This window comes from Vollenhovia emeryi, unplaced genomic scaffold (assembly GCF_000949405.1).
Source record: "Vollenhovia emeryi isolate VEMERY1.0 unplaced genomic scaffold, V.emery_V1.0 DF939149.1, whole genome shotgun sequence".
NCBI lineage: Eukaryota > Metazoa > Arthropoda > Insecta > Hymenoptera > Formicidae > Vollenhovia > Vollenhovia emeryi.
Genome location: NW_011967217.1, coordinates 191586 through 216952, shown reverse-complemented (window position 1 = coordinate 216952; position 25367 = coordinate 191586). Strand labels below are relative to the sequence as shown.

The 25367-nt window shown below is 45.1% G+C and overlaps 5 protein-coding genes across 5 annotated transcripts in view; 2 read left to right on the top strand and 3 right to left on the bottom strand.

Moving 5' to 3' along the window:
- The window catches only part of LOC105565722 (agrin), a 37496-nt gene extending 32609 nt beyond the window's left edge, over positions 1 to 4887 (top strand). Inside the window, exons 7-9 of the mRNA XM_012019146.1 lie at positions 93 to 215; positions 918 to 1094; positions 3419 to 4887. Of these exons, the coding sequence (XP_011874536.1) occupies positions 93 to 215; positions 918 to 1094; positions 3419 to 3650 (532 nt within the window). The 3' untranslated portion in view covers positions 3651 to 4887. The remainder of the gene's footprint in view (positions 1 to 92; positions 216 to 917; positions 1095 to 3418) is intronic.
- LOC105565721 (apoptosis-resistant E3 ubiquitin protein ligase 1) overlaps positions 1 to 6685 on the bottom strand; it is a 95827-nt gene extending 89142 nt beyond the window's left edge. The window contains exon 1 of the mRNA XM_012019143.1: positions 6319 to 6685. The gene's annotated coding sequence lies outside the window, so the exon portion shown is untranslated. The remainder of the gene's footprint in view (positions 1 to 6318) is intronic.
- LOC105565836 lies at positions 5313 to 6487 on the bottom strand. The gene is made up of 3 exons (XM_012019359.1): positions 6455 to 6487; positions 6166 to 6324; positions 5313 to 5744 (listed from the first exon to the last, which is right to left on the bottom strand). The coding sequence occupies exons 1-3, from the start codon at positions 6485 to 6487 to the stop codon at positions 5631 to 5633; spliced, it is 306 nt and encodes a 101-aa protein (XP_011874749.1). The 3' UTR covers positions 5313 to 5630.
- Positions 6587 to 25367, top strand: part of LOC105565835 — a 39371-nt gene continuing 20590 nt past the window's right edge. Inside the window, exons 1-2 of the mRNA XM_012019358.1 lie at positions 6587 to 6642; positions 6850 to 7308. Of these exons, the coding sequence (XP_011874748.1) occupies positions 6587 to 6642; positions 6850 to 7308 (515 nt within the window). The remainder of the gene's footprint in view (positions 6643 to 6849; positions 7309 to 25367) is intronic.
- On the bottom strand, positions 12143 to 13484 carry LOC105565716. The gene is made up of 2 exons (XM_012019135.1): positions 13320 to 13484; positions 12143 to 13240 (listed from the first exon to the last, which is right to left on the bottom strand). The coding sequence occupies exons 1-2, from the start codon at positions 13377 to 13379 to the stop codon at positions 12263 to 12265; spliced, it is 1038 nt and encodes a 345-aa protein (XP_011874525.1). The 5' UTR covers positions 13380 to 13484; the 3' UTR covers positions 12143 to 12262.

Genomic DNA, 25367 nt, shown 5'->3' with positions numbered 1-25367 from the left:
GTACCCTCCGGGTCAGACGTAAAAGCGGCAAACGTTCGCTTTATCGTCAACTCCTCGGACACTAATCTTCCCCGACACTTGATGCATTTTAGAAAGGGCATCCAATCGGCTCATGTTGGCGAGTGCACGACCTTGAAAGAGATCGAACACTGCCCCGAAGACTGCGCCGAAGTACCCGAGGAACCAGTTTGTGGAAGCGACGGCAACGTTTATCGGTGATTAAGAGCGTTATTCGGATTCCAGAACGTCCGCTGCCGAAGATTTTAAGGGCGCCTGCATCTCAAACGGATCGTTCGATAGACCGACCTGCTTGAGGAGGCCTCGAGCCGTTTTCAGAACTTATCCCGATACCCGCTTCTGATTGTGACTCGAGCGGGCTAAATTGAAAACGTTTATATCAATAAAAATTTCCGAGAATCCGCTGGTTTATAAATGGACATCCGTTCGTTCGCACTTGGTCGAGTATCGTTGAAATCCGCGATAAAGTTACTGCCGACCGTATTGGGATGCGACGACAGGCACTCACGGGTTGAAATCAAACCGGGTTTGCACTGTAATATTTTAACTAATCAGAATTCTTCAATGTCGCCAGCGGTAATTAACAACGCCCGTGTTTTCTTGACCATACCTGGCATCTTTAACAATACAGAAAATTTATTGCGAAAAATATTACCGCAGCCAGAGTCGCCCGCCTAGAGTGTAGGGAGGTCCAGGTTCAAATCCTAGCCGAAGTAATATTTTTCACAATAAATATCACTGACGTTGTAATATTTACTTTGAGATTAAGGACGATTGAGTCGAACTAAACGCAACGTGTACCTAAAAACAGTAGTTAAACGATTTTAATGGCGGCCACCGATCGTTTCTTCACTGGGAAACCGGTGTTTGCGGATGTGTCATGTGTGCACTCGTTTTAGGTCCCTCTGCCATCTGCAACGCGAGACTTGCGGCCAGAGGGTGGTTCAAGTTCCGGCGCAACACTGTCGCACCACCGCGCTTTGCAACCAGATTTGCAGCGGGGAACGTCAGTTTGTTTGCGGCTCCGATAACAAGCTTTATCGTAACGAATGTGAGATGAAGAGGGACAATTGCGGGTAAGCCACAAAACGTCATGTTTGCATGCTTTACTGAAGCGTAGCGCTTTTGTGCGACAAGTGCGCACTTTAGTGGGCACTTTTAATCAATTCATCCCGGACTAATTCTCAAAGGAGGAGTGCATAATTGCACGGGAGAACCGGCTCTTATTAAGCTTTCTCTTCTCTCCGCAGCGACTTTTATCAGATAATACGTGACAGCGAGTAAATTAAATCGTCGCTAATTGCGGTACTAGAAAGAAAGGGCAACAAGTAAAAATATTGTAATATTTCAACAAAGTTATTTAAAGCTGTCATCTTATTCTACAAAATATATTCTATTAAAATTTCTGCCGTTAAGAGGATCCTTCAGCCATCTTTTTTACCGTCACGTCAAATATAGTTTTTGCGCTTGCAATTCTTTTTATTAGCTTTTATGCACAAAATAGTATCAGGATAAATTGCTGACCGCATAGCAGAACATTTTCATACTTAAAACACTCGGTTCGGAGGTCTAATAAAAAAGATATTGGTGTTTGAAAGTTTTAATTCGTAGTTCTAACTAAATTTGAAATTGGCTTTATAAAATTGCAAACTTCTTCCACACGATTAAAGTACGCATAAAGACAAAACCAGGGACAGTCGTACGTGATTGAGGTTAGCTAACCTCAATCATTTATAAAGTAATATTTTTAATTTCTCTTCTTTTTTTTGTATAAAGTTAGAACTACGAATTGAAACTTTCAAATACCAATATCTTTTTTATTAGACTTAACTGAACCGAGTGTTTTAAGTATGAAAATGTTCTGCTATGCGGCCCGCAACTTATCCTGGTATTACTTTGTGCATAAAAGCTAATAGAAAGAATTACACGCGCAAAAACTATATTTGACCGTGTCGGTAAAAAAGATGGCTGAAGGATCCCCTCAACTGTAGACGAAGTTAAGATAAAATGAACGCTTTAAATCGATATCATGTTTAAAGAGAATTTATACAATCGAGCTTTCCACTTCTCAAGGAAAGTAATTAAATTTACCTCGGAATAATTTGATCACGTTATTTCAATTTCAAGTGTATAATCTCCATTCTGGTTTAATAGAAAAAAAACTGCCCCCGGAATAATTTCATTATCTCGTTGGAAGTAAGAAAGGCTCTAATTATCCGAATTCAATCATTCTATTTATTCAGAAGCGACTAGAGAGCGGCGGGTTTCGTGCCGCGCATATAATTCTGTTGACCGCGATCGTGCCTCTTCCCGATATAATACTTTCCATAGACTTTCATTACGCCCGATCGCGCCATTGAAATACATCCGAGAAGATTGCCTAAGAAACTGGTCCTCGAGAAACGGTTAATCCGCGCTGGCGCATCGCGTGCGTGTCCGATGAAAGTCCGTGAGTGATTCAGCCCGAGAGCCGTTCCATTACATCTTCTTTATGGAAATAATAAACCACTTCTATCGCGCCGCATACCAGCAGGATGTTTTTGAACCTGCTGCTCAAATACGCGAGAGGAAAGTATCCTACTTCGGGAAGGTGAATTGTACACAATCGCGCGCAATCTCGAAAGTAGAAATTGCCGATGCCTCCGCGCATCGCCCCATTTTCCCAAAGGAGTCATTTAGGAATCATTTTCTATTTTCGATCGCTTTCTAACGTGCCCAATTCTAACGTTCGCCCGATATATTCGTGCCGGCTAAACCCGAATGCTAAAAAAATTACCCGCCAGGATGTGCCGGCTGTATTGCGTGTTACATAAATACTAAATCCGTTATCCAGGTTTTTTCGACGACACAATTACTCCCTAATTCCACCGAAGCAAGATAATTCTTTTTTACATCGAGGGGGGATTGTATCGAGTGCCAGTAAGCATCGAAAATATTTTAAATCGGTTCGTCATTTTAAGAACGTGCGAATTTACCGAAGACAATGTTCCACCTGACAACCTACACGACCGAAAGTAACGGCGCGCAGGACGGGTTGGAAAACAGTACAGGAGAGGCTTCTCACATGAGATAGCAGGGTTCTTTGCTAAATTAATAGACATCATTTATTCGTTTCACCGTGAATTTATTTTGGAGTGAAATCTGTTTAGTGGAAAATTCATCGTTAGATCGTGTAATCGTTGTGAAGATTTGTGATTAAATTTTGACGTTAGCAACCCACCATCTCATATTAAAAGTCTCATAATAGAGGATCTTCCTCTATATGAATTCACACATTGTACGTATAAAATCATTGGGCTGCCTACAGCCTGCTATTACTGTAAAATAATTCTCTTCGCTTTAATGCGACATCGCGGCATTTGAAACGGTAGAAAAAAAGAAACGCCTTGGTTCATTTCAGGAAGCACGTATACGTGGTACCCATGAAGAGGTGTGTCCAGGGTTTCCTGTTTCGCGGCTGCCAGAAGATCTGTCCGCCTTATTACGACCCGGTTTGCGGCACCGACGGCATGACGTACAGCAACGAGTGCTTCCTGGAGATCGAGAACTGCCGTAGCAGGAGTCTCGTCACGAAAAAGTACCACGGAGTGTGCGGACAGCCGACGGAGGAGCCGAAAAATTATCTCTATTAAGCACGGCCGAGCCGGCACCGGTGATACGAGAAGCAGAGAGAGAGAGAGAGAGAGAGAGAGAGAGAGTGCGTGCGTGCGTGAGAGGGAAAAGAAGTAAATCGACGAGATGATTTGGCTCGTATCTCCCAGAGAGGATTTCAGAAGCGACAATGATACCGTACATTGATTCGTCGTGTGTCACGAGTCCTGTAGTGTTTTAAGTTCGCTCGGCTCGCATTAACCAGCTGCAGATTCGCTGCAGAGTAGTACACGGGTTGTACGAGCGTGACACGTTCGCAGCTCTAGACGGACGAGCGCGATAGCGCGTGATAGAGAATCGTTCACGTGGATTTCGGATGCTCGATCGCCTCCCCCCCCCCTCCTCTGCCCCTCGACGATCCTCTTGACTTTCTACAGGGAGGAGGAGGAAACGAGCATCTTGCCAGTTGCAGTCCGGATTGTTATCGTATATTGTTACTGCTATTTCTACGATAATAGTACCGCGATTGCCGATCCCTTCTCGGACAGCCGCGCGTGTCCGCGAATTCTCCGCCTTCCGCGCGCAGCGAAATTACGATTCGCAAAGAAGAAGAAAAAACTACCGCTTTTTGCGCGCATGGCGGGTGACAAACGATATCGTCCAGATTATTTTAAGGAACTGCCTTTCATTCCTTTTGTTTTTCTTTTTTTTTTCTTTTATAATCGGGAAAGGGTCGCCAGTCGCGCATCGATATTAGTCCTTTCTTCGCACTTGACGGTATAGACTAATTATTATTTATTTTATAGCCTTAATATCATTGCATATACGACGCGATTCCATCTTTCTCTTTTCGCGGCACGCCCGTCGCTCCAATCGATGGCTATTGACGCGGCGTCGTCGGAGTATTCTTATTTTAGGGGAACATATTGTGCTATTACATCTCCCTCCCGACATGTGTGATGTGTGTTCGTTTATTATTAATATAATTACTACCACTGCAATCTTAATTTATTATCGAGTATGCGAGGATCCTTCCTTTGTATCGACACTAACACTGTATACGCTTCCAATGTCAATAATAAATCATATATGTATATTTTAAGATATAAAAGCTGCACAAATTATGCGCGTAATACTTGATAATCATATCGGAAATGACACTGCGCTGCTTATCGATCGCTAATCTCTACGAAGATCCAGGCATCTAACATTCGGACCGTAATTGCGACACTATTAATAGTGTACATGTATCAAGGATTAATACATATACCGATATAATTTGGCTGAGTTTAATTTCCGATGCGAGAGAGAGCTTCGCGCTGAGCGGCGTCGCATTTCGCTTATCGGCGAATAACTTGAGGACTCGCGCTCAACTCCCTTTCAACTCCAATTAATTTAATCGACGATCCATTAACGCGGATAAAATTATTTTGTTCGACACGTGAAAAGAAAGAAATTGCCCAGACAGCACAGCCCCAGCGCATTGGCTAAATATTGGTCCAACGTTGGTTATATTAGAAATGGCCAATATGTTCCAACGCAAAGCCAATATTGGCCATGGAATAAATGTAAATAGTGCACGATAATAATTATATAATATTTTTATATGGAAAGTGCACCGGCCAATGTTTAACAATGCAACAAGAGTATTGGTCTAATATTGATGCAATTGCTAAGTAAACATATTGGCTAAATAAGAGAAGGCGTTCATCTTACAATATTGGGCCAATATTGGAAACACTAGACTTACATTATTTCCCAACATTGCGCCAATACGCGTTGCGGGTGTTTGGTCAATTTCACAAATTTTCGAATTCTAGCTCAAAGGGCGTTTATTTGCGGACCTGTGTTCATAGGGAAAAAAATCTTACTTTGACCTCCAGAATACACCCTGTATATTGTGCTACTAATTGTAAGGAGAGAATCCAAGAATTCTCCTTGAATTATGGAACGCATTCCTTTCTTCCATCCCGTTTCTACTCGAGAATATTCTTAAAGAATTCAACAAGAATTCGCCTTCGTCACGTCTGAGCTCGTTTCCAGAAACCAAGTAAATTCTTGTATACCCTTCTTGTGCTCTGTAACATTTCACACCGGAGGAGAAATCTTCTGGAAATCATTTCGAATGGTAATCCCTGAAAAAGTTGAAAGGGTGAATACTTTTGGAGTTCACACCCAGGCAGAACAAGTTAATCGCAAAAACGTCAATGTGACGTAAAAATAATGAATTCTACGTCATAACATGATCGACGTCGAGATTTACTTTGCAATGACTGATTTATGACACGCTGTTTCATGATATTCGTGACGTGTATAATAATATATTATTATAGATTGCGTGATCAGTCATGTTTATCTTATGTTACTTCAATTTATTTTTAATATATAATATTTAATTAACTTTGCTTTGTAAAGCAACATCATTTTTACAACATTTTCATGTCTTAATGATGACAAATGGGTGCCCTCGGTGGGCTATCTTGGCGTCGCCATGATGCGTAAAAAATGATGAAAAAATGACGTCATCTTGACGTTTTCGTGACTGATATGTTCTACCTGAGTAGTGACCACCTGTGGCTGGGTGGCGAGTCCGGGCGGCGAATTGTACAGCGAGAAATGTTGCGTCTTAAAGTAATGGTCGATTAAGTTAACTGGGAATCGGATTTTCGTTCGAATCACCGCAAACACACGAGATCTGAATCTACTTACCAGCTGCTACGCGTCGGCGCCAATTGACAGGTGAATGCCGTTGGATCCCCGTCGGCGATTCACTTTTCCTCGAAGGCGCCTGCTCCCGCGGAGTGGCGCGGAAATACGATCGGCGGGCGCGACGATCTCCCGGCACTGAGGATCCGGCGATCACGCACCCGGCGCGCATTCGAGTCGCCCGGGACGTTTCGAGGCGCGAGGAAAAGGTGAGGAACAGCGGAGCGGCTTTCACGCCGACTTGGCGCCAACCGACGCGGCGCGCAACAATATGGCCGATCGCTCGGCGGATATCACATCGACGCGTCTCGCCGCTGCGGCAAAAGTGTAAAAGCGTTTGTATTTACCGTACGTTTACGACCCGCCGCGTCCTGCCGTCAATCATAAACGAAGCGCTTTGTGTTCCGACACCGGGCGCCGCGCACGTCCGCTTGATTTACCTAACGAGACACGGCGGGGGTTGCCGGCATACCACACGTTTCCGCTCGAAGGAACTGCCAGCCTCCAGTAGCGTACAGAGGTCTGTGGTACCAGCGCGGCTCGGCGCGACACGTGCGGCCATCTGTCGGCGCGGCGGCAGCGGGCGCGCGCGAGATGGCGCCGCTCGGCGGCGCCGCTCGGCGGCGCGCCGCGTACCGTATTGACAGGTGCCTCGGCAGCATGGCGACCAGTGTTTACGACAACTGATCGCGGTCGATCGAAGCCCGCGCCGCCGTTGTCCCGGTCGAGTCAACGCGCGGCTGTTTACGGTGTCGGCGGTGACCGCGTTTCTCCCGGCGCGAGCGACGCGCGCCCCGAATCGCGCTACACGTTGACGCGCGCGACGCACGAGAAACGGAGTCCTTCCGCGAAACGGCGCACGCAACTCGTGGCGCGTGCTGGACGGCGAGGTTGCCTCCTCGTTTGGGGATTCGCGTCAGGTGGTGGGACCCTCGCCTCGCTCGACTGCCCTCGTCGCACGCAGACTCCTCCAACACCGACGTCCTCGTTATCGTGAGTACCAAATTGAGTTGGTTAATCGCGACTCGAGGCGGGACGTGGCTGTCGGCGTCCCGGCGCGTCCCGGGATGCCGCCAATTTGACAGCGGCGAGCAGAGGCCATCTTTGAGGTCGCGTGTCCGTCCTTCTCCGGTGTCGTTCGATGCTACCGGCGAGGGAGGATCGCGGATTACGCGAGTCGCGGTTACGTCAAGCCGGCCCGAACGCCGTGGGACGACGGCCCGAGTAAACCGGCCCGCGCGCGCGCGGGCCCACCTGCGCCGGGCGCGTTACGCTCGCGCCCGCGCCTCAACCCCGCGGTCCCTCGCGAATTCTCGCGATCCTCGCGGTCCGAAGGCCGCGCCGGGCCTGTCTCTCGCAATTCGCCAAGTCAAGTCGACGCGAACGAGGCCCGCGACTCCGTCGTCCCACCATTTCTCTTCGCGCCGACAGAACGCTCGCCGGCGAGTAAAGCTTCGTCCGCAGCGCGCGTCTAGGAACGCTGTATCGTTTTTTTTTATAAACGAGCCGAAACGCTTGAAAAATCTGTCGGCAGTGTACGATTGTACTACGCGCGATTGATCAAGTCGCGCGGACCTTAGAAACTGCAATGTGAAATGTTTCCGGAGAGAACATTGTGGATCGGGCTTAAGCGAGCACGTGACAAATTTCGAGGGAAAATTCCTCTCGACGCGCGCGCGATTTCTCGCCGCTTTGTGAAGCAGAATCATTTTTTTTTCGCGAGGCCGATGTCTGCCTCTCGCGGAACGATTTTCAGCGACACTCGCGCGTTTGCGTCCCTACGAGAACTTCGTCCAGACCTAGTTTTTCTCGGATTGCGCAACATTCTTCTGCATCGGTTTAATGCCATTTCGTGCTTCCACAGTCGGTCGCGCGCTATTTCTACGTTGAACGTAACTTTCGCCACGACGATCGTCTAATTTTCGACTCGTAAATTAGACCTTTTTTTAAAAAAAGGGTAAAAAAGACGCCGAGTATAAGCGCCACCCAATCGAGACTTATATAATCTAATTGTTTGGATATATTTTGTTTAAAAAAAAACACATCTTTATTGCGCCGAGGGAAAATTGAAGTTTTGGTTATTTTATTACTGGCGGGTAAAATTATTAAGTTTGAAACGACATCAAGCCGCGCCAACTAAAGTGGATATTTATACAAACTAGATACTTTATTGCCTTTGATATTAAAATGTCTATATCCGTGTTCCCGTTTTTTCGCTATAAGCTTAGCGCTGCGCCGAATCGACCGCGATATTCTCAGAAATTTATAGAAAATCAAACACGGAACGGAAGTCACCTGCCGATACCGCCGCGTCATGTTATCTTATCATTATCTTGGTTGACAATAATAGGAAGAGTCTCGGTCACGCGACCACGCGTGTACGATTGCGCACTCCCGTTCGGCATAGTTTCCTCTCGTCCGTGGAAGAACGGTTGCTCCTGCGTGCACGTAATTAAATTTATCGATCGCCGCTGGAGACGTCGCGGCGGCATTCGAGAATGCGGGAACGCTCGCGGATCGCTCTCACGTTTGTCACGCGCCCTTTCCCCTTTTATTTCGCATTTCCGTCAAGCGTGCCGGCGAAAGAATGCAGTTCCGCCGTTGAATTGAAATATCCGTCATAAATAATTACACAGGATCGCGCGTCGCCTCGGTCCGACCGCGTGTTCCTTCCGACGCGGTGTTCTCCTCTTTTTCGAAATCGAGGAGACCCCGCCTCTAATAGCGATCGGCAATTAACAATCTGTTTGCAAGGCTCCTTCACACCAACGCGAACGAAATTAAATTAAAACGTTAAGCAGGTATCGCGGTGATCGTATCTCAATTTTTTGTAGCAGAGAAAAGTCCCCTATTATGAGATAAGCCGCATCTACACTATATAACAAAACATGCTATATAGCAAAGTTATACAACTTGTTACAAAAAGAAAAGAAAAAAGGTTATATAACATGATGTTGTATAACATTTTTCGTGTTATATAGCAGGTTGTATGTTATCCATTAGTTGTCGGTAAAGATCAAAGGAAGTTATAAAACTTTATGTTTATGAGGTATTCAAAATCAAAACTTGTCATCCTTGCAAAGTTTTTGAAACTACCGTCACACCGAATTTCTCAAGATCTGCTATAAGGGTTGTACCACTATATTTTTTTCGAGCTTCTAATGATGGTCGCACCCAGAATCGCCGTTCAGTTCTAATATGTTGTCTAGTCAAAATTACACAAGCTGCTGCTGCGAGAATTGCATCCTCTACGTTTGACGCCATTATGAATACTGAGATGAAAAATGTTTAACAACTTGTACATAAAATTATTGTTACAAAAATAGTGTCCAATAACAAGTTATATGAAGTCATATAACAAGTTATACAACAATGTTAAAAACAAAACAAAAACATATAGCATGTTTTGTTATATAGTGTAGACCCGGCTATAGGCTTCTAACTTAATCTAACGATGCTCCAACCGCTTTAACCCGCCCAAATAATAGTTTGCGTCTTGCTCTGCGAAATAGGCGTCTATGGACGCTGCGACCTCCTCGTTCGATGAAAATTTCTGTCCTCCGAACCAAACTTCGAGTTTAGGAAACGGAAAAAAAGTCACTGGGGGCTAGATCTGGTGAATACGGGGAGGTGGTCGATCAGTTCGAACTGCAATTCGTGAATTTTGGCCCGATATTCGATTTTTTCCGACAATGCTAACATCCACTGATACAAACGACCGTCGTACAACAACCGAGGGTCCGAATTGGCTGAAATTTCCAGAGGTATCCTTCGAAGCATGCACAGTCGCGGTACTGAAGTCGCGACGACAAGTAATGCCACCTTCGTGTTGAGGCTCGAAACTTTTCAACTCACCCTCGTATGATGGAACCAAGGGTGCGTTCCGTTTCACGCATGTGATGCATCATTGATCCTTGTTATTCACCAAATGTTAAAGAAGGAAGTGCCGTGCGTGAAACGGAACGCACCCCAACAGAATAAAATGCCTAGTGATTTAGCAGAAACTCCGCCATTTCATATTAAAAGTCTTGTATAATAGGAGACTCCTCGAAGAATACGACACAGATGTACGAAATGAAACTATTATCCTTTTTTTCCGCTCGTTGATTCTCTCGTTAAAGTTGAACGCCGACGTTAGTCCGATTGCATTGGAACTGTATCTAACGCATTTGTATTAATGATGCAATCTTCTTTTAAATATAAAAAGAAAAATTGACTAGAAACCAGGAGTAGCACGCGCCCGGCGCATGCACCGTCGCATTTTAATACGCTCGGAATGAAGCCTGGCTGAAAACAATTAAATGCAAACATCGGTCCGGTATCTTACTCGGACAAGTACCTTGCTCCGTCCCTCGCATGAATTTCCAAGCGAATTGACCTACAGATTGGGCTTCTGCCCCATGATTGTTACATCGTCGCCGTCGCGCCGGCACTTGCACGGCTTTTATCACTTTTACGCATAGCCAGAATATAAAGCGCCTATAAAAGTCTCGGACGCTTTGTATCGGCCACGTCATACCGCGGCGTGATTAATTTACGTTATTTATCGTGAAATGCAATTCTCTCAAGTCCAAGATAGCGGACGAAGATTACATCGTAAAAGTACTCCTCGATATCTGCGATATCAGCGTTCGTATCGCGTTAATTGTGATATCTGATCACGAGGTTCATTCGCGATCGAGAGTTTATTTTACGCAACAATATCTCGCAAACTATAGCTCGTGTTGCATCGTTGCAGAGTCAGGTCCTATGCCACGCTTTAATAGATGATCACGTAATCCCCGCGAGTCGGCCGGGGCTCTCGTCTCGTTCGATTCTCACACAGACGCGACATTCCAGTTGGATGCAAATTATTGGATCGGATCGGATCGAATCGGACGGTACACGTGATTATATAATACGCGCGGTAACTCAACTCGCACGTTTGCGTCGAAGGAGCTCTCATCGGCTCTCAACAATTTGCAAGCCAAGTGTTTTCGCGATTCACCGATCCTCGTGTTCGTCCGTCGTCAATTTATTTATAAACTGTCGACGTCATACCGTATTACAAGACGTCGGACAAGATGGGGGCTTAAAGGCAGAAAATCATTTAGATCTTGTTCTGGTTGTCCGCGCGAAGGCCGCCAATCGCCGCGAATATCCGCGCCGCGCGGCTGCCGTTGTTAAGATTAATTATATGCCGCAACAGCTTGAAATGATCTATTGTGTCTTAACGGCCGTGTCACACGCTCCAACCTTGAGTGTAAGTCGAGGGAATTGACCTCGAACCGGATCTCGAATCCTTTTTCTTCGGGGAAGGGTAATGTGGAATTATAAAAGGGTGGTAGGTCTTGCATGTCACGCTAAAAGTCCCATGCTCCGGATTTAAACCAACTGCGACTGTCCGCCGAACATCTTGTTTCAACGCTCGTACGATTTAACACCAATCCCTTTCAAGTATACGTGCCTTGAAGCCCGTATCAGACTACGGATTGAGATTAGATTGAAAATTGACCAATCAGAGTTTACCAAGTTACTTTTACTCTAATTGGTCAAATTCCAATCTAATCTCAATCTCAATTCGTAGTCTGATATGGGCTTAAAGACCGAATCGGATTGGCGATTGGCGACTCGGATTGGATTGGGATTGGCGATCGACGATTGTCCTCTAGCCAATGAGAGTCAATTAGATCTCTGGCTGCTTTGCTCTCATTGGCCAGAAGACAATCGCCGATCGGCAGTCCAATCCGCGTCGACAATTGCTAGTCTGATTCGGCCTTAACGCAACGTTGCTACAATATCGCGTACGTGCTTTCATATTTCCCATCGTCAACTAAAGTAAAACGTGTTTAACAGCATAAGTAACGGTTGTTTTTATTATTCTTACATAAACACACACATACATATGTATGTGTGTGTAAATTTTAATAGTTAATCGAAGCTAACTCGATCGTTAATCATAACTCTCTCACACTTTTAACGCGGTCGACGCGGATAGCGAAAGTTTACCGTCGCGTAAGAGGTTGGCGATTCTACCATCGATCATCCTGAAGTTCAGACCCGTTCCAAACTTATCGGCCACTTTCATGCTCGATTCATCGTAATTAGCCGGAACATCTGAAATCGAAGCCTCGGCGACGTCCGCCACTCCGCCCCGCTGTTTATTTTCGTCGCCGGAATTCTTGCGGTCCTTTCCAGTCTTCGTCTCGATTCTCAGCCCTACGAGCCTAACCGCGTCATCCCTTTTCCCGTTCGCGCTTCTCGCGCTTGGCTCGAGATAAAATTCACTCCTCGGTAGTTTCACGCAGTCCTTGCCGCGCAGCTTCTGCATCAAACTCGTCGTCGATCCGCCAGTTAATCTCTTGCAGAGCCGGATATAATTTTTCCTCCCTTTCGAGCGATTATCGACGATCCCGGCATCGATCCTGTCCACATTCTCGTCCGTGTCCTTCGACGTGACACCGACGTCCAATCCGAGCTGCATGCTCGTTTTGGCGAACTTCTCTCTTAATATATCCTTAATATCCGGGATGTATGTTAGGTGAACAGTCGCGTTCTTCCGGGTTCCCTCCGTCGCCGCGGCTCTCCTTGTCTCCCTCGCGCTGTCAATCCACTCCTCATCCGACGAGAATTCCTTAGAAGCCTCATTCTCGCTCGATAGCGCGCCCTGCGACCATTTCGCTTGATTCGCGAGCTGAACGTTCGCGGAGATGCCTCCACGAACGGGGCTTAACGGAAGATTATTCCCGCGCGATTCGACTTTAGCTTGAAAACCTACGTTCAGTTTCGATGGGTCTCTTACGGTGACTACAGGCTTCGATACTGCTGGCGGGTCGAGAAACTCAAATTCGATTTCCCCGTTATCGCCGTGAATTTCTTTCGGTATGTCAATGATGTCAATGAGATTGTTCAATTGCTCGGCTACCCTTCCAAGATCATGTGCGTACTGAGAAAAAGACAGTGAAACTTAATGCGACCTGTTACATAGAACAGTATAATTTGGCGAAAACGAAGAAGAAACTCACCAGCAATGGCACTAGATAGAGAAAATACGTGACGGGAAGAGCGAGACTAAGAGCGCCCATCTCGATTCGATCAAGCGACCGATTCGTTCGTCAGAACAACTTATCCTTTACTCCGATTTCTTTATGTACCCCGAGTAACGATTTATGCTCTTCGCAGCCGTAGTCAGGCTTTTCTATCAGTTTTTATTTTAATGGCGCGTCGCGTGTAATTTCGTCCATTTACGACGCATTGTCTGCACAAATATCATCTTTGCCATATGACTTCGCTGCGGTTAGTAACTGCCGCTTGGGGGTCGTTCCGCAATTTGAAATTGTTCTCCGATCGTAATTGCTTATTTTAAATAAATTCTTTTTTACGATTATTTCTACAATTCCGCATTTAATGAGGAAATAACTTGGATCTCTTCTACGGGAGTTTTAATGGCATTAGGAATTCATTTTTCCCCGTTAGACTCGGTTGTTAATTTCTCGTGCTAATTATCCATGTGATTGCGCAGCATCGGAAACGTCTTCGCGTCTCTCAACGTGGCCCGCGCGAAATAATTCACCGACCAATATTACCTTCCGCCGGGATTCATCGATTCAGCCGGATTTTCAGCTATCGGCGAGTTAATGGTGCGTGGCTTGAAAATTTATAGTGCGTATAATCGAAACTTCGTGTTCGACTCTCTCATCTCCTTGCCTTGATGTACACTTACATCCTGTTTCGATACAGCCCGTTCGACACACCACTACAAGAGAACACGTATTACGTCGTATCTCAGGTATGTTTATACATGTAGATCGAATTAGTTGAACATTATCGTCGTTATTTATAATATAATGTTATTACCGTTCGGTAAATATAACTTTCTTGTGCCTATAATAATTTTTACCCCTTTAACACTCTCTTCTTTTACTTCATTTTATTATCGTAAATACAACGATGAAAATATCCTGAATAAATGAAAACCTATTTTAATCCTGGATCGAGATATGAAAATAAGTTTCTGTACAAGGTAGAAATTCGCAATTCTTAATTTCCTTATCGCAATTCTCTGCATAATTCTTTCAATAATCTTTCGAGTAATACAGAGTAATAATTAACAAATTATAATTGCGGAATCTTCATTAAATTTGCCAATATCAATTCATCATTACATTAAGTTTCGCCGATAAAACGAAGAGGAAAATTGTAATATTGTTTTAATTATGGAAATTAATTTAAACTGCAAAAACTTAAGAGCTGCATATTCTGTGCATCTGTCGTATTCTACACCGTTCCGCGCGCCGCAACGCTAATTATTCCACGATTGTATTATCGATGGTGTTTAAAAATATTATTTTTTTATCGACATAGAACGAGCGAGTTGCGCGCGATTGCGAACGTGGCAGTGCGCCCACGCACGATGCCGTTTATGGTGGTTCTCGTTGGTATTTCCGGTCACGCGATTGTCCGGTCCTTAATTAATCGTCGCCGCGATCATCGACCGATCGCTGGCATAGAAAGCTTGTCGCGCATAAAATTCCCTTTTTATTTGTGTATGCAAACGCGTCTGTTATTTCGCCCCGAGGCGCAGTGTACAGAAACCGGAAGTCACGGTCGCACATCACCATTGTCATGGTCCACTGTTTGCCCCTTGCGATAGGTCGTAATCTTATCTTCACGTTCTTCACACCTACCTCCGTGAATATGATAAGAAAATCCATCCGTCTTAAGAGCTCTTCCCGCTTTTACCGTTTTGAATTCATTAATTGCCGCGTTCCGCTAATTAACAGGTACCGTAAATAATTAAGCGTAGGTAAGTCTACCGGGAATTGCACAGGAGAGGTTCAATCAACTTTGAAACTCTTTCGGACAAAGATCAACGAAATGCATCGAATCAATCTTCCTTTTTGGGTGAAATTGTTATGTTTCGTCTTAGCTCAGGCGTGATAATTCTTTGGAAACTGTAAATACACTGAGACAAATTTCCATCGGATAAACCAGTTAAATATAGTATCACCGGTGGTTAATTTTTGCGGTTAAATTATTGATATATCCGTTTCTTATTATAATTGGATTATCCGCTTGTACTTAATCGAACATTTTTCTCAGTGCGGGCATCTCTTGCGCCATATATAGTTGCATTACGATTGACACACTGAAGCTGGACGACAATTTACGAATTGACATAGTTGAGACAATTTACTCAACGGCACACTGACGAAAAATTTCCATCTCGCGCGATCTCGCGATTGCTCGAGCACGACAAAGCTGAGAGCGACGACGTCGAGTAGGCTTGCGCGTTTCCGGTAGAAACAATTTACCGCGCGCCTCGCGGCGGCTCGGTCGGATTACGAAGATGATATCAGTCATTTTACCACGGTAATTAACGCCACCGACCATAGACGCGCGAGCAACCCCAAGAGCTTTTGTTTTCCGATGAGCGAACAAGATGCATATCCTAATTAAGAGTTGCTATCATTAATCATTCAGAGCATAAGCTTTCGCGTAAACGTACATTTGATTCAATTTCCTCCACTTTTCCCTTTACATCGTGCACTTTTTGCATTAGTCATTCTCGTCGCTTTTCTTATCGATCGAGATAACAAAGTGATTTTCCATTTCAAACGACCCATGATTCACAACAGAATTCGTAGGATATTTTCATCGGTAAAATAAGGAGCTATTATAAATTTGGAAACGTACAATCGGTCGAAATAATCCAGTCAAAGAATGCACGGAGAGACCGGTATGGTTGCCACATGTCTAATTAGGGTTGGCACAGTAATATTTGGGACAGCTATATCTGCGGTTGTCATACCCACATTGGTAAGACAAGTAGTGGAGACAATATGCGTTTTGAGCAGCAAACTTAGCGGAAGTTGCAACACAAAACAATGTAGATGCCTCTACTATTTATACGGCAACATTTTAATTTTAGTTATATGCCTCGGTGGTCGAATTGGTTGAGACGCCGCCTAGCGAGGGGGAGGTCCAGGTTCAAACCCTGGCTGAGGTGATATTTTTTCGCAATAAATTTATATTAAAATATTTAGATACTAACACCCTGTCACGGCTCTTAGTCCTTTGTCCCTTCAAATTTGTGTTTATCACATTCGAGCCGTACGAATTCGATTAATTCGTTAATTTTAGTTATTTTTGCCTTAGCCGGTCTCTCCGCGTGCGATAACAAAGTTGACCTTCTCCCATTTTCAACCTCGCACCCTTTCGCGTCGCTTTACGAGATACGACTTTAAACGTTCGTCGGGGGAAAAGAAGGATTTACGACAGAAATAATTTTCGAAGCTCCCGAGAGTTTATTCGGCACCGTGCGCTCTTAACGGCTACCATCTCGTAAAATCTTGGCGCCACGCTCTGCCTTCCTCTCCCCGGTTCATTGACTTCGTTTACGACGATCGGCCATTCTCAATTTTTTGCCACATCTCGCATGTTACTGTGCAAGTAATTTAATCCTCGCGTAAGGATTAATGACAAACACATTTAGCAGTCAAAAATATCAGATGTATTGAATACGAGAGTGTAAAATCTTTGCGAAGAAATAGCTCGATGAAACGTATCGCTCTTTGTTAACGATCTCGCACGTGAGAGAATATATTTAGGCGAACAAGGGCGCGTTGCCCGGAAATGGTCGGTCGACGGAACGAGCGATTTCGAATATCGGTGCGCGCTCCGCTCGGCCTTTTCTTCGCTTCGCGTTCCGTTCCGGCGTCGTTCCGCGCCGCTTTTTCTGCGACCGATAATAAGCGGTCGCGCTAAATTGGCCGATCATTTCAGGTGAGTCTACCTACGCGGACCTAGTAGTTAACATCCACCTCCGTCCGGTTATTATCCCGCGGGATACGGCCACCTCCCGCGTCTCTCCTTGCCTCTGGTCGCCCTCCTTGCACCTCATAAAAGATAAACATCGACGGGCAAATGAGAGTGTAACGAGGCCACTCGGAAATACGTGTCCCTGATTAGTTGTCACTGGGAAAGGCAACTCAAGTCGGCGTTAGAAAAATTAACCGTCTTATCGTTGAGACTTTTCTCATGTTTCTTCTCGCGGCTTCGCGCGGCGCAGTCAAGCGACCCAGCGAAGCGGTTCATCGTCAAAGTCGAAGACGTTCCACGTGCATTTCCCCGACGTGTCGCCGCCTTTCTCTCGGTCCTCGCCGTTCTTTCCGCGTTTGCGGAAAAAGAGAAAACGTCGAGAACGAGAGTATAACGAGCCGCCTCTCGTTCGGCTCCTCAGACATTCAGGCTACTTATTACGCGCGATTCCTCACACCGTAGATAGCAAGGGAGATTTTTTTTTGTTTTCCTTCCACACCTCCGCGCTCCTCCATTATATCCCTTTTCATCTCTCCCACGATCGTGCTCCCACCACGCTCTTCTATTCGCCGCCCCGTACTCGGTGTGCCTTTACACACCGCTACAATTGTAGAAAAGAAACTTCAACTGGAACAAGAAATCTCCATCGTGCAGCCTCTTTTTCCTCTGTCCAAGGTTGTACTCGGAACGAATTGTCGAAGGGTGTTACGGGTTTACACGAGCGATGAAAGAAATTTCCGCGAAATGAAAATCTCCCTGTGTTTTATGCATCTTGAAGGGATTCCTCCGGAAAGGGAAAAAACTCGCGATAATAAACATATAAAACGGCAATTGCAGTTTATTTGTAGCAACAATTAAAATCTCATTTGTAAATCTTCAATTGAGGATAACTCTAAAAAGAACGCTGATGCACTGACACAAACACTTTTTAAAACCAAGTAAATAGATTTACTTAAAATTATTTTTTGTACTGAAGTAAATATTTATTCCATTTAAATAAAAATATCAAATTTCAAGTAAACCTGTGTATTATATTAAGTAAATTAATTTAAATCGTTACATTTTCTACATTCAACTAAAGATTTCATAAGATAGAGAATACTATGGTATTTATTAAATGAAATCATGGTTTTTGTCAAATAAGAAATCCAATTTTCTTCGCTGTAAAACTTATATCTTAGTAAATACTTCATAGAATTAAAATAAATTTTTTTTAATTAAAAATTTTCTACTGTTTGATATTTAATAAATACTTAAATTAAAGAAATGCATGTTTTAATTTGTTTAATTTAAGTTAATAAGCTATTAGGAGCCACCTAATGAATAATTTTCTTGAGTAAAGTAATATTTTGCTGGATTAAGATCTTTTTTTATCAGTGTACTCTGGGGATAAAGACAGCAACCCTTTTGGGGCGAAATTCTGTCGATATTCAGGCGAATATATCTCAATCTTTTTACACATCGAAGTATTTTTTCGCGCTACGGCGAGATTAATCCGCAAACAAAAATATCCGTGTTTGTCTCATCCATCTCGGCTTTATTTTTCGACCAGCGAGGTCTATTTACTTAGATCTTCTCTTTCTCCGTTCACCGATGCGCGTATCCTATTAGCTGTCGTAACTAGCGCGAGGCACGACTAGCCTACTTGACCTTAGCCGCTGAGTTCAACGTTTTCCATATTATCAGGAACATCCTTTTCAAAACGTCGCGTCCGCAAATTGGCGTAAAGTGCTCAAGCGACAGTAACGTCCTCCTTCGTTCTCTCCTCCTTACTCCCCTTCGTCTTCCTCAATATCTTCTCCTCGTCTCGTCGCCTCGTCTCAATCCGTCGTGGGTGGTGGATGATTCAGCTACGAGTAGTATTACGAATATTATAATATTATTCCGCGAAGAACAAAGCTTCGGTTTCCAGGTAGTCTAACCAAACAAGGGGTTGATCGGCTGTCGAACCTCGGGAAATCATATTAGAAATTTACGAATTTAAAGTGACGCATATATCCACTAGAGTTTGAAATTTTCGACAGTTTTTTTTTAATTGAAGCTGATGGAAACGCACACCGTGTGTGTTTTGTTCTCAAATCAAATATTGCCAGATACGTCGAGCGATTTTCCATTACCTTTGTGTTAATGGTTCACTGGCGAAGAAAAGATTCTCAATTTTTTAAATTATACTGTGGTAAATATAGATGCGCGATATTCACAGATAATTATTTTTGTAATTAGCGGCTCTTCCTGTTTTGAGGTTTGTCAACGATGATATATGACGGCGATTACGTAATTATGTCAAGAGCGTATCGGATCCCAGAGTCCTCTCTTATGGTATTGACCTTTCCGTTCGTGCGCACGTGCTTCCGTGGAACTTAAAATAGACAAAGTGGGGTGGCGACAAATAAGGTCGGCTACACATGCAAAAGAACGAAGTTTCGTCGACCCCGCTCAATAAGCTCTCAGAAGATCGAGTGATTAATTTTGTGGTGGCTTCGTGTCGTCGTTAATCATCTTCCAATCCGCGGGCGCGTCAAGTGGAGAGTCGCGATTATATTCGAAAACAAGCTTTTACGTATAGAAAAATATTGGCGACGACATGTTTCTCTGAAGGCGGACAAAAATATCTTGAAAAAGATTTCAAATAAAAGAGTTCTAAGAAATAGTAAAGAATATGTGGAGCATGTACATTCCCCGATATTAGCACCTCCAGCATTATTATCTGCGGGATTACCTCGGGCGAAAATGGTAGCTTACATTTCAACTGGGCTCACGTGCGATAGTAGATAGGCAATAAAAGTTTGTCGGGGTCCGCACCACGAAATAATAGACCGTTAACGAAGTTGCGTGCTCGCGTTCATTTACATTGCTGATAGCGCCGTCGAATCGGAATCGAGGCAGTGGCTGTCACCACGTCGGCGACTCTTGACAGCCGCGTCGACACGCATCGCAAACATCACGCTTTCGTGTGTAAGATGCACCACGCTATGTGGCGAGCAGTCGAAACCTGATTAAGAGACGCGGAAAATACGATATCGCGGCTTTTCTTTCTATCGACCGCACTTTTTATCAACGCATGCCGTTCTTCGTCTACTGCCGGACAGGGACATCATCTTTTGACCGAAAACTAAACTGGAAACAATGCACGATTTTTTAAACTAGAGCTTTCCCAATTTTTAACCCGAGGTTCTCCGTTCCTTTCGACGTGTCTATATAAATTGCCTAATTTTCGTCGTCGTGCAAGCGTGTGATTCTGCGACATCCGCGATCCTCCTCCTTTCACCCTTTTTTCCGCCTCTATCTCGCACGGGCAATTTGTTCCACATGCGTGTCGTCTCCCCCGCTAAGCAGTTGGGATAAAAAGTGGCCGGGCGTTTATCGCTCGCCCTGAATGGTCCGTGATGACTTCGTCGTCACGTTCCTCGCGGCGACGTGCGTCGTGTGAAGGCACGAGTCTCCCGCGTTTCCACTCCTCGATTGAGTCACCGGTGTACATGATCCAACAGAGCCGATCTAAGTAAGAGCTATTATGATTTCTACGTTTACGTCACCATTGTTTTTACACCGCACTAAGAAGCATTTTGTTTCGTACTCGGCTCTTTGTCATATCTTAATCTGGCTAAGTTTTCTGGATTGGTCAACAGACGCGATCAACTTCTTTGATCGGCTACCCAAGCATGACGCATTATCGCACACAGCCAAAATGTTTACTCGCGAGTGATCGCAACAATACATATCCGATAAAACTTTAAGGCTTTCCGCGTCGTGGTCATATTTCTCAGGGGATATCGCATAGGGGGACGGCGTTCGAGGAACTAAACGATACTAATTCTTGTCATCAAGCTTGGTCGACCTTCTTTAATTCCATATCGCGGATTTTCTCCGGGAAATCGAGATCACCGCCCTTGCTTCTCCGGAATCACTGAAGTAAGTGAATATAGTTCGCCTCTCCGTCGTTTTTCTTGACAAATGAACGAGAAAAACTTTTCGTATAACAAAATAGCGGAAAATTCAATGAAGACAAACTGTGACTGAATAACACAGCATTTTTCTGCTCTTGAGAAAGTTGTAAGATGAGAAAGAAAATACGTTAAGAGACTGCAGGGAGGATGATTAAGAGGACGAAGAAACTAGGTGGAGAGAACGAAGACGGGAGAAAGGGAGGAGAAAGAGTGAGAGTTCATTTATTCATTTAGGAAGGAGGGAGAGGCGGATAAGCGCGCTGATAAAGTGACGAGGACGGTAAAGCGTAAGGACGGAGAATATATGCAATGAGAAAAGAAAGGGACGGCGAGACTGCGATGTGGCGAGTGTGAGGGAAACCGAGGCAGACGGAGTGCGTGAGCGAGAAATGCGTATGTGAGGGACGCACGGTAGCTTCTCATAGCGAAGACAGTCGCTGCCTCGCCGCAAGGCTGCACGCATCGTGCCGGAAGAGACCACCTACATCCACCTTCTTTTGCGTCGCGCGTGTCACCTCTTCTTCCGTGTTCCGAGTATCGGCTCGAGTAAACGCTCTTGGACCGTGCTGGGAAAAAGTGCGTGTCCCTCACTCGCCGGTTTCTCGTGCGAGACCAAGTGTTCTTACGGTGCTCCGTAATCTAAAGTGACTATCGAAAAGCACATTGGTGCGTCGGCGTCGAAAAAGTGAAAGGTAGTCTGCGAAAATCTCAATGCCTCGCGTCTAGATTTTTGGTTGCGTTCCAAGATATAAACATGCAAATCATTCGTTCGCGCGATCAGGCCGTATCTGAATCGATCAAGCGATTGCGAGAGTTGACATTTTTTTATTCTCAGTATTTCTTTTTTTCGTTTCGAGTCGTAATTGACGACATCGGTCGTTAAAATGTGCAATCAGGCAGAGCGTACCGGGCGTGTAAATTTCATCGAAGCGCGAACCTGAACGCTTGCGAAAAAAAAAACGCCGGGGAAATTAATGACGCTACAAGTACGGGGGAGTATCCGCGGAGTTAAAAGCGCGGCCTGTCAAAGGTCGCGAGAGATTGGTGCAACGCAGTAGCTCCACGAGATTCTCGCTCCGAAAATAATCGTAGTATTTTTACCATCGCTTTACGTTCACTCGCTGTCGCAAGCGAACCGCGCAAAGTGGCGTTAATTCAACGCCAGGCATTCTCATAATGCGGAGCCCATATTCATTCGGAGGAGGGACGAGGGATTGATTGCTAGGGAAAAGACTGCTGTCCGACGGCGAACTCGATCGTATCTCTGTACCGATAATGGCCACTCGTACTTTTATTCCCGCGACGATGAATCACGCAGGGCGTCTTTCGCTCGAGACGTCTATCTGCAAGCCGTATAAACAATTTGAGCCCGGAGATACAGAAACGCCAATTACGTCTTATTTCAATCGTGGTGCACCATGATCAATATGTATGAACCTCGAGAAACGTCGTCATTCACCTTCTTTACGTCATTTTTATTTCACGCGCGTTGCACGTCATGGATTCATCATCAGAAGATGATACATATGTAATCAGAAGATTGCACCCCTTATATCATTTCTGTTTCTCCATTACAGTTATCAACTTAGTAACGAGATATAGTAATCGAATCATAAACATTTTAACTTGATCATTTTTAGGTACTCGGATCTTTTTTAAAATGCCAAATGTGTTTCGACCGTAGGTTCTCTTAACAGTTTCCGCTTCTTTTTTTTCGTATACTGGCCACAAAAGTAATAATAGACTCGAGCTATTTTTATTACCAAGATTTCAGCACGTTTTTATCCCTTGAAACGTACCGTATCCTGATACCGTACTAATGGTAGCGGAAACCAATTATATAATATTAGCGAGAGAACCCATTATAGAGTATAACCATTATAAAGTGCAGTAGGAAAATGCAGTAGGTGTGGAACATCCCATATATACACCGCAATGAAGCCCAGCGCTTCTAATTACGTTTTCCTACTGCGATGCGGTTTCATTTAGACGTTCGACCTTTCGTACACCCACGAGTTCCCGTGGTACCTCAATTCCCGCCTCAAAGCCCGATCGTGCCTCTCTGCGTTCGACATCGCGACTTCTAAGCGGCTAACGGGAATTCGAGTCACGGCCGGATGGCGCGATCGTTGAATTGATTCGACTTGGACTGAATGAAACGCGATTTATTCCAACTATCGTCTGTCGCGCTCTTCTTTCCACTGGCTACTGCCCGCCTCTCATCTCTAGCGTTGTTCTCGCCGTATTTCTATCAGTTTAGGAGTGAATCAGACAGCAGCCGTTATCGAGCAATTATTCTGACTCCGGCTAATAGCCGATGCAAGACACAATGAAACGAATGAGGCCGCTTGTCAAGTGAATTCTTTTATTGCGGCCACTTGATAAGTCTTATCGGAACGTTCCCGAAATTCGCTGACGCCTGAGCGAACGAGAGATAAAGCGCCGCGTGCGTTTCGAGCCTCTCGAAACGAATGAGACGGGACCGCCGCTGGCGAGGTAGTTACAATTATCGGCACTTCTCCGACGTGTAAACTCCACGCAGCCACCGCGCAGCAGGATCTCGCTCGAAGATGCCTGAGGGACGAGATTCGCGCTCCGACATATCGACGCCGCGACTTATCTCGGCTTTCACGACGCGTTTATTCCCAGTTGCTACAACAATGAGACGTGACGTTTAGTTGTGATGCTTTTCCAATCATTCCTCGTGCAATGCCGTATATCGTCGGACACAAGCGCGCCTCAACTTTGGCGCCTAGCCAATTTGACTTGAATTGAAGAATATATACATATATGATATTATATGTACAATTATACTGTCATTGCACGAGGTCTCTCCTCTTTCATCGCAAGTCTAAATGAAGGTGTGAACGTGTTCCTAAAAGCCTGTGTGTCCACGATGCTAGAACTTGGACCAAATACTTAGTCCAAGATACAGACCTTAAGGATGGGTAAAAATAACGTTGCGAACTTAACAGCGTACCACTCTGTTTTGTGAACCATCGTACTTGTCTCTTTTCCCCTTGCTGAATTTATTTATCCGACAGCGAGAAAAATCCGCCCGCGGAAATCTGTCGGAAGTACCTCGCGGTCTGTCTTAACTTTTCTGCGCCGCGCTGAAATCCCTTGGAAGCGTAGAGAAATATCGCCAGACTTTCCCTCGCGCGTCTAATGACGTGGTGGCGGGCCAAGAGCGGTCCGACCAGCAAATTGGCCAAGTGGGGTAATTGCGCTGTTAGGCGTTGCTGCTTCGATCGGCTGCTGGCTGCTGCTGCTGCTGCTGCAGGTGAATGAATCTCGACTCTCACGGTTCACGTTCGCCTCTTTAGTCTGTCCATCGACCCTAACTAGCTATTTATATACACAAGGAGCTCGTCTCTGTGGTCGTGCCAACCGGCGGTATCTATGCTACGCACATCGCCGCGTGCGACGCGTACGTGCAGCCGCTCTCAGCCGCCGAGTCATTATCTGTGTGCGTTTCTCTGCCTGTATGCGCCCAATTATAAGCATTCTAGATATCAATGCACGCTCGCGCGAAAGAACGACGAGTACGTGAATCAGCCTCTCTGGAGCCGTAGTAGTTTTCTTGTGCCGCTTTCGGACAATCGCGGACTGTGGGCTTCGGTGGTAACGACGCGACCAGGCGCGTAAACGATTACGCGTTGTCAAGACCGAGTCGATTACTCGGGCTTCGTCTTATCAGTCTCAGTGCGCAGTATCTTATATAATTATATATAGATACGATACTCGGTTATCTTAATTTCCCAAAATTTAATCGCGGTTCTTGAAACTCTTGGTCAATCTTATTGTTGCAGAAAGAGAGTAAACTCGTCTAAATCGATCTAGTACAGTCCGTGTAGTTTCGATCCCTCTGTCAGGCAGGTACTACTGGTAGACTAGTACCTTCTGTTTGTATCAGGCGGAAATAGGAACGATGCCTGGCTGCGCTCAGACTCGTTTGTCATTATATTGTTCGTCGGGTGCTCGTTTCGTTTCGAGTAATGGCTATATCTTTCCCGTGTATTCCTAAGCTCTATGCGTTCGAACACGCAGTTGGACGCTACGTCGAGTGTACACCGGAGACTCGTGATATTTCACGTGGGAGAGAAGGGAGGAAGGAAAGAAAGGGGCACCCGTCGCACGTTGCTTATGGCACAACGGTGAAATCCGATTATTTTAATAACAAGTCCCGTTTGACTTATTTACGTGGGAAATCTTGGCACGATTGCGTAAGCATCGATGATCGATAATCGATGTCGCGTCGCGCGATCATCGCGATACATCGGTGGAAGGGGGCAGGTGTATCTG

What these genes read in the sequence shown, in the direction of transcription:
- LOC105565716 (XM_012019135.1), bottom strand. Translation starts at nt 13,379, where the DNA reads ATGGGCGCTCTTAGTCTCGCTCTTCCCGTCACGTATTTTCTCTATCTA. An exon ending in TCTATCTAGTGCCATTGCTG is followed by an intron (nt 13,241 to 13,319) that starts GTGAGTTTCTTC and finishes TCTTTTTCTCAG; the next exon opens with TACGCACATGATCTTGGAAG.
- LOC105565836 (XM_012019359.1), bottom strand. Translation starts at nt 6,487, where the DNA reads ATGCGCGCCGGGTGCGTGATCGCCGGATCCTCA. An exon ending in GCGTGATCGCCGGATCCTCA is followed by an intron (nt 6,325 to 6,454) that starts GTGCCGGGAGAT and finishes GCCGACGCGTAG; the next exon opens with CAGCTGGTAAGTAGATTCAG. An exon ending in CACAGGTGGTCACTACTCAG is followed by an intron (nt 5,745 to 6,165) that starts GTAGAACATATC and finishes CAACTTTTTCAG; the next exon opens with GGATTACCATTCGAAATGAT.